The following is a 14,261-nucleotide window of genomic DNA, read 5'->3' on the forward strand; positions in this document are numbered from 1 at the left end:
ACTTCAATACAAGTGGACATCATTGGCTGTAAAGCACCTTAGGATAACCAGGTGTTTTGACATTTCGCTATGTCAGCACAATTTCATTATTTCCTCTCTAAAAGCTGTAAACACAACAGTACTTCTGCTATGCTGCACTGGAGTGTTAAGATGCATTATGTGTCTGTGTTAGAATTGAAGTTTCTTTTCTGCATTGTTGAAATCAAAATCTGCAATCATTCACCAATACAGTTCAGAAGGGTTGTTGCAGTGACTAGGAAAAATTTGTTCTGGTATCTTGCATGTGTCATTTATATTCTATGTAAAGTCTAGATGTAGCCTTACTGTTCTACAGGTTATGCCAGGGTCTTCCTCCAGGCCCAATAGTCCGCTCTCCACCAACCTTCCAACAAGGTCAACCTCAAGACCTCGGAGTCCCACATCGCCACCAGTTTCGATCTCTTCTGACAGCTTTATTTCACCTGCTATTGATTTTAACTCTCCACCTACGTTCTCCACTTGTCTCGATAATTCTGCAGCAAGACACAAGCTCTCAGTGAAGCCACGCAATCAACGATCTTCCTCTAAACAAAGACGGCATTCTTCAGTAAGTATTGAATATGTTCTACATGAAATGCACTATTTTCATCCATTTCACTTACCTCTCCTGAAGGTTTCCAATGGCTGTTAATTGGGTAAGGTATTTGCTGTCCTGTAGCAGGAGATGGCTACCATTGCCAAGATTGATTTGGTTCTCAACCTGCTTCCACTTCGGACAACTTTCTGCTGAAAGCAGCCTTTTCCTTACTCTTCTTAACCTGGGGCCTCAGGGACCAGTTGTATACTGTGGCCTTGTAGTTCATGCTTTTCGAGAGCTTGTGGAAGTCATCTCCACATTTTATCTTTTAAAGATGTAACTAAATATTTAGTGTAACCTGGTGATTTCTACGTCTTACAATGGTATGCTACGTCTTACAATGGCATTCCAGATATAGCAGCCCATGGGGCTTTTGGGCCTGCGTAGGTGCGGTCTCCTTATCTGGAGTAGTTAACTGGAATATCATTTTGCTTGACCTGTTTACTTACTTTAATAAATTCCTTAAAAAGTATGTGTTAGCATGTAGCTAACACATGGTTGTTTCTGATCGTACTTCATGCTTAATAACTCTCTGGGTGGAACAAAATGGTTCAAAGTGTTCCAAGCAATCTTACAGTGACATTCCTGAGTCTATTCCCTTTCAAAGTATGCAGAAATTCATAACAGTGTTCTCCACTCCAGGGGAAAAGCCTCCCTATTTCATACCTTCATTCATAACTAAAACCCGTCATTTTGGTTTTAATTACAGTGAGACTTGACTATATCCTTTCCATTTCTTCCCCTACTAGGACACCAGAATACCACAGTAATCTAGATAGTCTAACTAACATGCTTCTGCACCAGGTATTTTTTGTAGTGATGCTGCTGAGAAAAGTAGTTCTTGCATCAGTGTGTTTTTAAGTGGCTTCTTCTGAGTTTCTGGACAATCCTTGAATTGAACAGCATTCTACTCACCTCATTGCCACTAGCCTCATTGACTACCTGTTAGTCAGTGACCCTGTGGATAGAATTTCCTGCTTTGTGCATTCACTAGTGCATTTTGACACAGTTTAAATCCATTTTAAGATGTAAATGATGTAAAGGAAGAGGCTAAAGATCACCTCTTTTTAACCATGTTTTTAGCAAATTGGACTCCTGGCCCCTTACCCTATTTTCCACTATAATTGTCCAGTCCCCTAATCTATCTTTGATTGACTTTGGTATAATTTTACTGTGCCCAAATCATTTATATAAATGATAAACAGGAAACCCAGCTTCACACCACTCATTTCACCCTGCTAATCTAAAACTATTTAACTACAGTTTCTTTCTGCCACCTAATCATCTTTTTACCCACAAAGGTACATTTACTTGAGTACTGTATGCCTTTATTTGAGAGGAAGCACAGTTAACGTTTCGGATCCAGTGACCCTTCTTCAGAAGAGTTCAGAAGAAGTGTGGCCAGACTCAAAACATTAACTCTGCTTTCTCTCCACAGAGGCTGCCAGACCTGCTGAGTTTCTCCAGCAATATCTGTTTTTATTTCAGACTTCCAGCATCCACAGTTCTTTTATTTCTATTTTCATGCCTTTATTTGAGCCTGGTAGTATTCCAATTTTCATCTTACTTGTTTCTTTCTTAAAAATGCTTGCTTTCTCCTGTGGTGAGCCTTCCACATTTAGATAGCACCTAAATTCATTCTAAATTATGAAGCGACTTCATCGGTCTCTTTGACTGTTTTCTCTTTTGTCTTATTCATTTGCTCCTATGCACGGGGGCCTTCTATTGCCTTGATCTTATCCCAACATTTTTCCATTTAAAATACAGGACTTGACACTATTTTACGCTTCTCATTTTGCTCATTCTTAAAAAGATAAGCAAAATAAAAAAGCACATTGCTAATGTTTCCTCCTCTAAATAGTTCATGTAAAATAAGGTTGAAGAAAATACGTGTGTTTATTCACAGACAACTGTTCCTTGCTATTTTTGCAGAGATTTCTTTCTGAGGAGCCTAGAGATTTAATGTACAAAGTACCTGAGCTAAAAGAAAATGAGCAAGAGATCAGCAACTACAACAGCGAGAACGCCAATTCCGAAATATGTTTGAAAGAGAAACCAGCAATTCCATCAACAATTCTCACTCAGGGACAACCTCTGTCGCTAACTGAGCCTATGACAATTCAGTCAAGTAGCACAGAGGTGGTGGATAATTCCGAACAAGGAACTAGTGAACTTATCCAATTAAATACTGCCACCTCGTCTTGTGCTTGGGATGTTAATGATCATCTGCAAACAAGCTCTGAACTTGCTGTTCTGTCAGAAACTGGAGAGGATGTCAATCTGATGGAATTTGACATAGTGGAAGTGACTGCTTCACAAATTCTTGTGCTACCAGGCACTGAGTCACTGGGGTCAATGACTGTATTGTCTGAACATTCAACTCCACTGGATTTTATAGATCCAGTAAAGCAAAAAGAAGAAATAAATCTTCCGGAATCTGAAGAGAGGGCCACAAAATGTGGCACACCTGTTCCTTCTCTTGATATATCCTTTGCAGGCGAGACTGTATATCCAACAAGCACGGAGATTCAGGCAGATAAATTGGTACTCACTTCTGAGGAACCACCTTCAATCGTCCCTGTAGCAACAGAAATCAATGAGATAGAATTTGTGCAGGAAACCCCAGATACATCCTGTGAACAAACAAACGCAGAAGTACCATCAAAAGAATCTTTACATTCAATCGATCAAAGAGCAATAGAGCCTTCAAATCATGACAATAGGTCTGGTGAAGTGCTTGAAGAATTCAGCAGTATTGCATCAACCAGTACTGAGGTATGTTCGCAACCTTCAGAGGTTTTGAAAACATCTCAGGACCCTCCTGTTTCAGAAACCATTAATAGCAGTCTGGAGAGTACAGAAGTGACAGTATTTAAGAAAACAGACGTTCAAACATCAGAAGACAACACAATAAGTCCACAGAGTTCATTTAAGAAAAATAGCCAGGGCTCCTTCAAATTCTCAATTTCCTCAGCATGGAATAGATCCAGACGAGGCAGCATGAAGTGGAATGAAGGTAATCTGACACCGGATTCAGACAGTTTGCAGAACAGATTCCCACAGAAAGTTAGTACGCTGCCTGGAAGAGAGAGGAAAGAGAAAGGGGAAGAAATGCCCCTTTTTGAACCTTCTGTGGTTAGGATTGAAGTACATAAACCAGAAAAAACTGAGGAATACAAAATTGATGAAGGAAGAGGACTATTTGGCATTAAACTCCGCAGTACTTCCCATTCTTTAAAATACAAAGAGAGTGCTCATTTAGATTATAAACGTCACAGTGCTGAAGCCACTTTGGAATCAGGCAGCTCAGCACTGCAACTCAAGGTTGAAAAGACAGATGTCAGGAAATCACCTGAAATCTCCCTTAGCAACACATTAATGGATAATGGAAAACTGAAGGCGAAATCTTCTGAAAGTCTCTCTGTTAAGCCACCCTTACCTAAAAAACCTGTCCTCCAAAGTGTGAATACTGCAACAACAGCCTTGAACAAACAGACCATACAAATTAAATCTAGTCAGGAAAGACTGAAAGACACAGAGAAAAAGCCAAGTGTCAGTAAAATCTCAGGTAAGAAATTTTATGCTCTTTGGCCTCACTCAAAAGTTGGAATATAGCATTGAGATAAACTTTGATCATATTGAATGGTGGAGCAGGTTTTCTATTGGTCAATATCTGTTCTATGTTTCTGCATTAAATGAGGCAGATTCTATTGTGGCTTTTGAATTTAGACCCTTGCATTGCTTTTCTTCGGCAGTCGTTTAATGGTCTGTATATGATCCCTCTCTTTCTCTATTTCACTCCTCAGTCCATAAGCTTCCACAGCTTTCCAGGACACTGTTGAATGCTGTGATTGGCCTAACATTGATTACTATGTGTGGCAAAGTATTTTCTATTGAATAACTCCTTCATAAAAATCAATCTTCTCAATCTTTGTTTTGTCAATCTGGTGCTCACCATGTGATCATGTTTCAGGTTTTCTTTGTTGTGTTATATTCCTACTAAGTCCTCCTTAAATCTTCATGATTCAAGGAAAAGTATTTACCCTTTTCCTTGCAATTCCTACCTCTGATCCTATTTGTTCTTCGTAGAAAAAAAGCTTGTCTTTATATAAGGTCTTTCATGATGCCAATCAATTTCATCAATAAATTACTTGTGAGCCCATCAGAGGGCATCCCACCTGCCTGTAGCCAGCCAGCGACTGTTTCCTGCCCCAATCCCCAAACCCTTCTGCACCAGACTCCACCCCTTCCATCCCCCTTTCACTGCTAATTTGTCCCTGGTGGCAAACCACACGTTCCTCAATCCCAGATGCACCACCACACACTCCCTCCTGGCCACACTGTAGTACCAGCAGTGGCCACCCCACCTAGGGGGCACTGCTGTTACTGGAAAGATGCCAGCCTTTGATTGGCCAAAAGGGCTTTCTGTTTCTGAGGCTGGAAGTGCCATCCCAACTCAGTTTGCAGCAAATTTAGCTGGTGAGTGGGAGAGATTTATTTCAGCTCCATTAAATCCAGAATTTAGATGTGTCTTTACCACGATATTACAGAGTCATTATGATCCTTTTGCTTTTGTAGTTATTTTAATCAATTGCATCATACGTTGAGACACATCTCTGGAGCAAGTAAAACTTGAACCCAGGCCTCCTGGCCCAGAGTTAGGAATACTATAACTACACCACATAGCCCCCTAAACATTTCACTTTTGTATTCAATCCTAAAGTCCCAGCTTCCCTCTTAATGGTCTTTTGAAACTAAAATGGATTATTAAGAATTTACCAGTAGACCTAGATATTTTTGTGCCTCCTCAAATTAAGAAATTTATAACTAAAAGTGTCATTTTATTCTTTAGTCTTGTGTAATACCTCATGTAAACTGCATCTGCCACTAATATTTCCATTTTCTATGCTGCTTATATCATTCCGTAATCTTCTGTATTCTTCTTAACAGTTTTCTCCTCTCAATTTTGTACTATCATTTTATATCCGCTGTCTTATGCCTGTCCGTATTATTTATATAGATGAAGCACAAAGTGATTTATTGGGCACTTCACTAATCAATATCAGTAAGTCTGAGAAATATTCATTTAATGCTACATTTCCATCTGCCTTTTTAATCATCTCTCTCTATCCACATCTAATTAGAATATTACTAGACTCTGCTAATATATTTATCCTTCATGATCCGAAAAAAGTAATTAACAGCAAAATTGACTGTTTGCAAAGTGCTACCATTTTCCAATGATTATTATTTTGTACTCTGTTCCTTATTATTACCTCAGTCAGGTCAAATAGGTTGAGAATATAATGTTATTCACACAATAGGGTTCATTATTAGCAACATGCATTATTTAAGAGAGGAAAAGCTAGTTTCACAACAAAGCCATTCAGAAATGTTCCCACCATAATATCTGAACAAATGTCATTATTGGTTTAATTTAATGACTCATTTTACACCTAGCCTGAAATTATCGCTGATAAGGCAATTGTGGTGTAAATGAATTTGAATTACTGTGTTTGCTGAGCACTTTGACAATTGTGATAGTCAAGTAATACTAACAATCACAAAGGGACAGAGATTAAATAATAATTAAATTTAAATCCCTTGTAATATTTCACTGTCCAGCTCCTTACAGTACAGGAGACATTGTTTATAAAAATGCTTGTAGCAATTTGGAATGATCAACTTTTCATTGCTTCACAGGTGTGGGACATAAAGTCATAGAGATGTACAGGCATGGAAACAGACCCTTCGGTCCAACCCGCCCAGGCATCCCAACCCAATCTAGTCCCACCTGCCAGCAACTAGCCCATATCCCTCCAAACCCTTCCTATTCATATACCCATCCAAATGCCTCTTAAATGTTGCAATTGTACCAGCCTCCACCACATCCTCTGGCAGTTCATCCATACACGTACCACCCTCTGTGTGAAAAATTTGTCACTTAGGTCTCTTTTATATCTTTGCTGTCTCACCCTAAACCTATGCCCTCTAGTTCTGGACTCCCCCACCCCAGGGAAAAGACTTTGTCTATTTATCCTATCCATGCCCCTCATGATTTTGTAAACCTCTATAAAGTCACCCCTCAGCCTCCGATGTTCCAGGGAAAATATCTCCAGCATGTTCAGCCTCTCCCTATAGCTCAAATCCTCCATCCCTGGCAACATCCTTGTAAATCTTTTCTGAACCCTTTCAAGTTTCACAACATCTTTCTAATAGAAAGGAGACCAGAATGCATACAGTATTCCAACAGTGACCTAACCAATGTCCGGTACAGCTGCAACATGACCTCCCAACTGCTGTACGCAGTAGTCTGACCAATAAACGAAAGCATACCAAATACCTTCTTCACTATTCTATCTACCTGCGCCTCCACTTTTAAGGAGATATGAACCTGCACTCCAGGGTCTCGTTGTTCAGCAACACTCCCTAGGACCTTACCATTAAGTGTATAAGCCCTGCTAAGATTTGCTTTCCAAAATGCAGCACCTGGCATTTACCTGCATGAAACTCCATCTGCCACTTCTCAGCCCATTGGCCCACCTGATCAAGGTCCTGTTGTAATCTGAGGTAACCTTCTTCGCTGTCCACTACGCCTTCAATTTTGGTGTCATCTGCAAACTTACTAACTATACCCCTTATGTTCACATCCAAATCATTTATATAAATGATGAAAAGTAGTGGACCTAGCACTGATCCTTGTGGCAGGTCCTGGGGTTTTATCCACCTTTATGCATTTCAAGACATCCAGCACTTCCTCCTCTGTAATATTGACATTTTTCAAGATGTCACCATCTATTTCTTTACATTCTATATCTTCCATATCCTTTTCCACAGTAAATACTGATGCAAAATACGTGTTTAGTGTCTCCCCCATTTTCTGCAGCTCCACACAAAGGCCACCTTGCTGATCTTTGAGGGGCCCTATTCCCTAGTTACCCTTTTTGTCCTTAATGTATTTGTAAAAACCCTTTAGATTCTCCTTAATTCTATTTGCCAAAGCTATCTCATGTCGCCTTTTTGCCCTCCTGATTTCCCTCTTAATTTTACTCCTACTCCCTTCATACTCTTCTAAGGATTCACTCAAATCTATCCTGTCTATACCTGACATATGCTTTCCTCTTTTTCTGAACCAAATCCTCAATTTCTTTAGTCATCCAGCATTCTCTATACCTACCAGCCTTCCTTTTCACCCTAACAGGAATATACTTTCACTGGACTCTTGTTATCTCATTTCTGAAGGCTTCCCATTTTCCAGCCGTCCTTTTACCGATGAACATTTGCCCCAAGACCCATCTTGTGTGAGGAACAAGTTCTGATGTGAAATTGCTAAGCATTAATTGATCAGATACAATCATGGTTTAGAAATTCTGCAAGGTTCAAATGAAAGAAAACATTCACTGAGAGAAAAACAAAATCATGCATTAAGAAAAACACTAATAAATTTCATCTTTTATCTTAAGCCTAGCCATGCAATAAGTCCAGTTAAACTATCACTATCTCAATTTATATTCATTCACGGGATGTGACTATCACTGGTTGGCCAGCATTTATTGCCCATCCCAAGTTGTCCTTGAGAAGGTCTTGGTGAGCTGCCTTCTTGAGCTGCTGAAGTCTATGTGCTGTAGGTAGACCCACAATGCTGTTAGGGAGGTAATTCCAGGATTTTTATCCAACGACACTGAAGGAATAGCAATATATTTCCAAGACAGAATGGTGAGTGATTTGGAGGGTGGTGTTTCCATGTATCTCCACCCTTGTCCCTCTCGATGAAATGGTTGTGGTTTGGAAGGTGTTATCTAAGGAGCTTTGGTGAATTTCTGCAGTGCATCATGTAGACAGTACACACTGCTGTTACTGATTGATGGTGGAAGGACTGAATGTCTGTGGATCAGGTGCCAACCAAGCTGGCTGCTTTGCCTTCGATAGTGTCAGTCTTCTTGAATGTTGTCGGAGTTGCATTCATCCAGGCAAGTGGGGAATATTTCATCACACTCCTGACTTGTGCCTTGGAGATGGTGGACAGGCTTTGGGGAGTCAGGAGAGGAGTTATATTGTGATCTTGGGATGAAAGGGGTGATGTTGAAAGGAAGACGATAAAGAATAAGAGAAAAAAAGATTGGAAAAATAATCAAAGGAATGAAGAAACTAGTAACAATAAAGGTATGCAACTAATGATATCGCACATTGCAATGTCCCTTGTAATCCGCTTAAAATAATTGCTTCTCACAGAAGGGTAATTGGACGTTGGCACTTTCTGGCCTATATGGCACAGTTCCACATTGGCCATTCAGCATCAACAAGTAATACTTCATCATGCTAAATGAGAACAATCTGCACTGTGAAAAGTGAGACTACATTTTTAACTGAATTGGACAGATGATAAAGAAAAAGACACAGGAACACAAATTTTATTTTGATTTTCCCAGTTGAGATTTCCAGAGATTTAATGTAGGGGAAGGTTTAATGCAGGGGAAAGTTTAATGTAGATGAAAGTGAGAACTGCAGATGCTGGAGATCAGAGCTGAAAATGTGTTGCTGGAAAAGCGCAGCAGATCAGGCAGCATCCAAGGAGCAGGAGAGTCGACCTTTCGGGCATGAGTCCTTCTTCAGATGAAACCCATCAATGTTCATAAAACAGTGGTGCAGTCAGCATCAGACACCAGGCTGGAGAGTAACGAGGTCCCAGCAACCACAGCCTCCTGGCCCATTTGCAAGATCCACAAATTAATCCTAATCACAAAGAGCAGGTTTGATGAATGTCAGACAGCGTGACAGTTCACTCAGAGGTCAATTAGCTAAATTGTGTGATGGATGCGGGGTCAATTGAAGCTTTCACAGTGAAATTAGACAATGTTCACAAAATGAAGAACAGTCAGGGCTACCTGGCAAATGGAAATGGGCCAGGTGTTCTGCTGCTTCAGAGGGCCAGTATGGACACAATGGGCCAATTGGCCTCTTTCGGTGCTGTGGAGAAAGTGAAGACAGCAGATGCTGAAGATCAGAGTCGAGAGTGTGTTGCTGAAAAAGCACAGCAAGTCAGGCAGCATTCAAGGAGCAGGAGAATCGACTTTTCAGGCATAAGCCCTTGATCAGGAAGCCAGCTCTCAGAGTGAACAGAACTTCTGACACTCCTGTTTATAGCTGTCAGCCAGGGCTCCCTGATTGGACCAGATTAACAGCCCCAATGAGGGACTCAAATTCTATGAGGCCCACCTGGCTGAGCTTGCTACACACATCTGGAAGGTGCTACAGTGGCTATGGATGCACCAAGAGAAGGACTTTGTTACTAGAAGGCTTAGTTATCATCTGCATAATGACTAGGAAACCTAGACCATCATTTGTAAGCTGCAATCCTGCACCACTTCTCACACAAAGCAGCTTCAGAGCCACTATTACCTGCAGAAAACGGTTTCAGACAGTTATATTAAACAAAGGCCAGAACACACATTAGAGTCATAGAATCCCTACAGTGTGGAAACAGGCAATTTGGCCCAACAAATCTGCACCAACCCTCCAAAGAGTAACCCACCCAGACATTCTCCTACCGTATTACTCTACATTTACCACTGACTAATGCACCTCACCTACATGTCCCTGAACACTATGGGCAGATTAGCATGGCCAATTCACCTAACCTGCACTAATCGTTGGATTGTGGGAGGAAACCAAAGCATCCAGAGGAAATCCACACAGACATGGGGAGAACATGCAAACTCCACACAGTCGCCCAAGGCTGGAATCGAACCCAGGCCCCTGGCACTTTGAGGTAGCAGTGCTAACCACTGAGCCACTGTGCCACCCACCATTAGCAAAGCATTTGAATTTGATAGTTGAGCAACTAAGAAGGGCCAGAGGAGGCAGGGGTTTGGGTCCCTAACCTCTTAGCTTCAACTGACTATTTCAAGATCATCATTTGGTATGAGCTTTAGAACATAGAAGGATACAGCGCAGTACAGGCCCTTCGGCCCTCGATGTTGCGCCGACCGAATCCTACCTAACCTATACTAGCCCAATAACTTCCAAATGCCTATCCAATGCCCGCTTAAATGACCATAAAGAAGGAGAGTTCACCACTGATACGGGCAGGGCATTCCATGAACTCACAACCCGCTGTGTGAAGAATCTACCCCTAACATCTGTCCTATACCTACCACCCCTTAATTTAAAGCTATGTCCCCTAGTAACACCTGACTCCATTAGCTGTAAAAGGTTCTTAGTATCTACCCTATCTAAACCCCTAATCATCTTATACACTTCTATCAGATCTCCCCTAAACCTTCTCTTCTCCAATGAGAACAGCCCCAAGTGCCTCAGCCTTTCCTCATAAGATTTTCCTACCATTCCAGGCAACATCCTGGTAAACCTCCTCTGCACTCGTTCTAAAGCTTCCACATCCTTCCTATAGTATGGCGACCAAAACTGCACACAATACTCCAGATGAGGCCTCACCAGAGTCTTATACAACTGCAACATGACCTCAGGACTCCGGAACTCAATTCCTCTGCCAATAAAGCCCAGTACACCATATGCCTTCCTCACAGCACTATTTACCTGGGTGGCAACTTTCAGAGATCTGTGTACATAGACACCAAGATCCCTCTGCTCATCCACACTACCAAGTAGCCTACCATTAGCCCAGTAATCCATCATCTTGTTATTCCTACCAAAGTGAACGACTTCGCACTTAGCTACATTGAATTCCATTTGCCACATTTCCGCCCAGCTCTGCAACTTATCTATATCCCGCTGTAACCTACCACTTCCTTCCTCACTATCCACAACTCCACCGACTTTTGTGTCATCCGCAAACTTGCTTACCCAGCTTTCAAGTCCTTCCTCTAGATCATTTATAAAGATAACAAAAAGCAATGGTCCCAAAACAGATCCTTGTGGTACACCGCTAGTAACCGCGCTCCAAGATGAACATAATCCATCAACTACTACCCTCTGTCTCCTTCCAGCCAGCCAATTCCTAATCCAAACCTCTAATGTATCCTCAATGCCATACCTCCGAAGTTTTAGCATTAGCCTACCATGGGGAACCTTATCGAACGCCTTACTAAAATCCACCATTTGTAGCGTATGTTTCCGATACTGTCTGTCAGTCAGTGAAAAGCAGGAGGAGACGTAGCGTGGAGAAAGGTACTAGCTTTTTAATATGCAAATAGTGCGGAAAGACTCATCCAACTTTCCAAATGATTGTTGCTGCCATTTTATTTTCCTATTATCTCAAAAACTTTAAAATCTTGTGCTAAGGTGGAAATGTAGAGCTTTTTACAGTTTTGAAAAGAAACACAGTTAACCAAAAGTTGTATATCTTAAACTAGGTTAGTGACAGAAGATAAAGAGAACATTGAACAATGAAGTATAGATCTATCACCTTTTATTAAAACTGTGTGATTGAAAAGATGTCGCACTTGGCTACATTTCAACAACTTATTCAGTTCCATGGAACAAAGCTTAACAGAAACCTCTCTCATCCCCAAACAGGTCGTTTAATGCTTTATCTGAGCATTGCTGCTTTTTGAAAAAGCATTATGCTCAGTTTTGTGACACTTTGATTAATGAGAGTGGAATTAATATATCTCAGTAGGCCTCATGGGAGGTTGCTCTCTGATTTTTATGGTGTAAGTCTTATCTCTCTGCATTGCTATTGGTGGCATTATCAGTATCATCTGAAACGTATCCCTTCTGCTTCCTATTTCATCCCCTTTGCCTCGAAATCGTTTCCATTTCCTCTCTTCATCTCCGTGCTGTTGTTTTGACTTGAATTGCTGTGTGTTCAGATTGTAATTCCATGAAGTTTTACACTTCCTGGAACAATTCTCTCAAAACATAAAGTTGTGGCTTCAGCTTGTATCATTTTCTTCATCAGACTACCAGCTTCATTTCAGTACAAATTCCCAGGCACCTGTGTTGCATGTTTCATGAGGGATCTGAATGATCTATAGAAGGTAATTTTCCACAAATAAAAACAGAACGTGCTGGAGAAACTCAGCAGGTCTAACAGCATCTGTGAAGAGAGCAATATAGTTACCATTTCAAGTCCTGAAACCTGGCAGAAATCAGCTGTCCAACAAGGCACAGGGGCCTTGGCCTGTTAACACAAAGAGCTGCTAATTCCCAGCAACAGTGTTAGACCCGGTGTTGAAAATGGATGCTGCAGTGCAATATGGATAGCAGGGAAGTGTTACAATGTGGCGAGGACCAGTCAACAACATTACAGGCTCATTATCTGAATTGAATTGAATTTATTGTCACGCATACCAAGGCACAGTGAAAAACTTTGTCTTGCAAGCAATAAAGGCTGATCACAAAGTTAAATAGCATTGATAAGTAAATAGTAGGTAAACAGAGGCAAAAACAGAAACACAGGTAGAGGCACATGTTAAGAGTTTGTGAGTCCATTCAGTATTCTAAAAGAGTAGGTTAGAAACTGTTTCGAAACCGGCTCGTGTGTGTGTTAGGCTTCTGTACCTTCTCCCCGATGTTACAGGTTGTAGAAAAACATTTTCTGGATTATTGGTGCTGGAAGAGCACAGCAGTTCAGGCAGCATCCAAAGTGCAGCGAAATGGATGTTTCAGGCAAAAGCCTTTCATCAGGAATAAAGGCAGTGAGCCTGAAGCGTGGAGAGATAAGCTAAAGGAGGGTGGGGGTGGGGGTGGGGAGAAAGTAGCATAGAGTACAATAGGTGAGTGGGGGAGGGGATGAAGGTGATAGGTCAGGGAGGAGAGGGTGGAGTGGATAGGTGGAAAAGGAGATAGGCAGGTAGGACAAGTCTGGAAAGTCATGGGGACAGTGCTGAGCTGGAAGTTTGGAACTAGGGTGAGGTGGGGGAAGGGGAAATGAGGAAACTGTTGAAGTCCACATTGATGCCCTGGGGTTGAAGTGTTCTGAGATGGAAGATGAGGCGTTCTTCCTCCAGGCATCTGGTGGTGAGGGAGCGGCGGTGAAGAAGGCCCGGGACCTCTATGTCCTTAGCAGAGTGGGAGGGGGAGTTGAAATGTTGGGCCACGGGGTGGTGTGGTTGATTGGTGCGGGTTTCCTGGAGATGTTCCCTAAAGCGCTCTGCTAGGAGGTGCCCAGTCTCCCCAATGTAGAGGAGACTGCATCGGGAGCAACGGATACAATAAATGATATTAGTGGATGTGCAGGTAAAACTTTGATGGATGTGGAAGGCTCCTTTAGGGGCTTGGATAGAGGTGAGGGAAGAGGTGTGGGCGCAGGTTTTACAGTTCCTGCAGTGGCAGGGGAAGGTGCCAGGATGGGAGGGTGGGTTGGTAGGGGGGGGGGGGGGGGGGGTGGGGGCGTGGCCCTGACCAGGTAGTCACGGAGGAAACGGTCTTTGCGGAAGGCGGAAAGGGGTGGGGAGCGAAATATATCCCTGGTATAGACCTGGTGGGGTCTTTTTGGAGGTGGCGGAAATGTTGGCAGATGATTTGGTTTATGCAAAAGTTTGTAGGATGGAAGGTGAGCCCCAGGGGCATTCTATCCTTGTTACGGTTGGAGGGGTGGGATCTGAGGGCGGAGGTGCGAGATGTGGACGAGATGCATTGGAGAGCATCTTTAACCACGTGGGAAGGGAAATTGTGGTCTCTAAAGAAGGAGGCCATCTGATGTGTTCTGTGGTGGAACTGGTCC

At 42.1% G+C, this 14,261-nt stretch overlaps 1 protein-coding gene across 5 annotated transcripts in view; it reads left to right on the top strand.

Moving 5' to 3' along the window:
• Positions 1 to 14,261, top strand: part of LOC132816523 (CRACD-like protein) — a 153,606-nt gene that overhangs the window by 118,477 nt on the left and 20,868 nt on the right. For all 5 annotated transcript variants that reach the window (XM_060826223.1, XM_060826220.1, XM_060826224.1 and 2 more), the window contains 2 exons: positions 335 to 586; positions 2,549 to 4,184. In XM_060826223.1, the coding sequence (XP_060682206.1) occupies positions 335 to 586; positions 2,549 to 4,184 (1,888 nt within the window). The remainder of the gene's footprint in view (positions 1 to 334; positions 587 to 2,548; positions 4,185 to 14,261) is intronic.

The sequence above is a fragment of the Hemiscyllium ocellatum genome, chromosome 6 (genome assembly GCF_020745735.1).
Source record: "Hemiscyllium ocellatum isolate sHemOce1 chromosome 6, sHemOce1.pat.X.cur, whole genome shotgun sequence".
NCBI lineage: Eukaryota > Metazoa > Chordata > Chondrichthyes > Orectolobiformes > Hemiscylliidae > Hemiscyllium > Hemiscyllium ocellatum.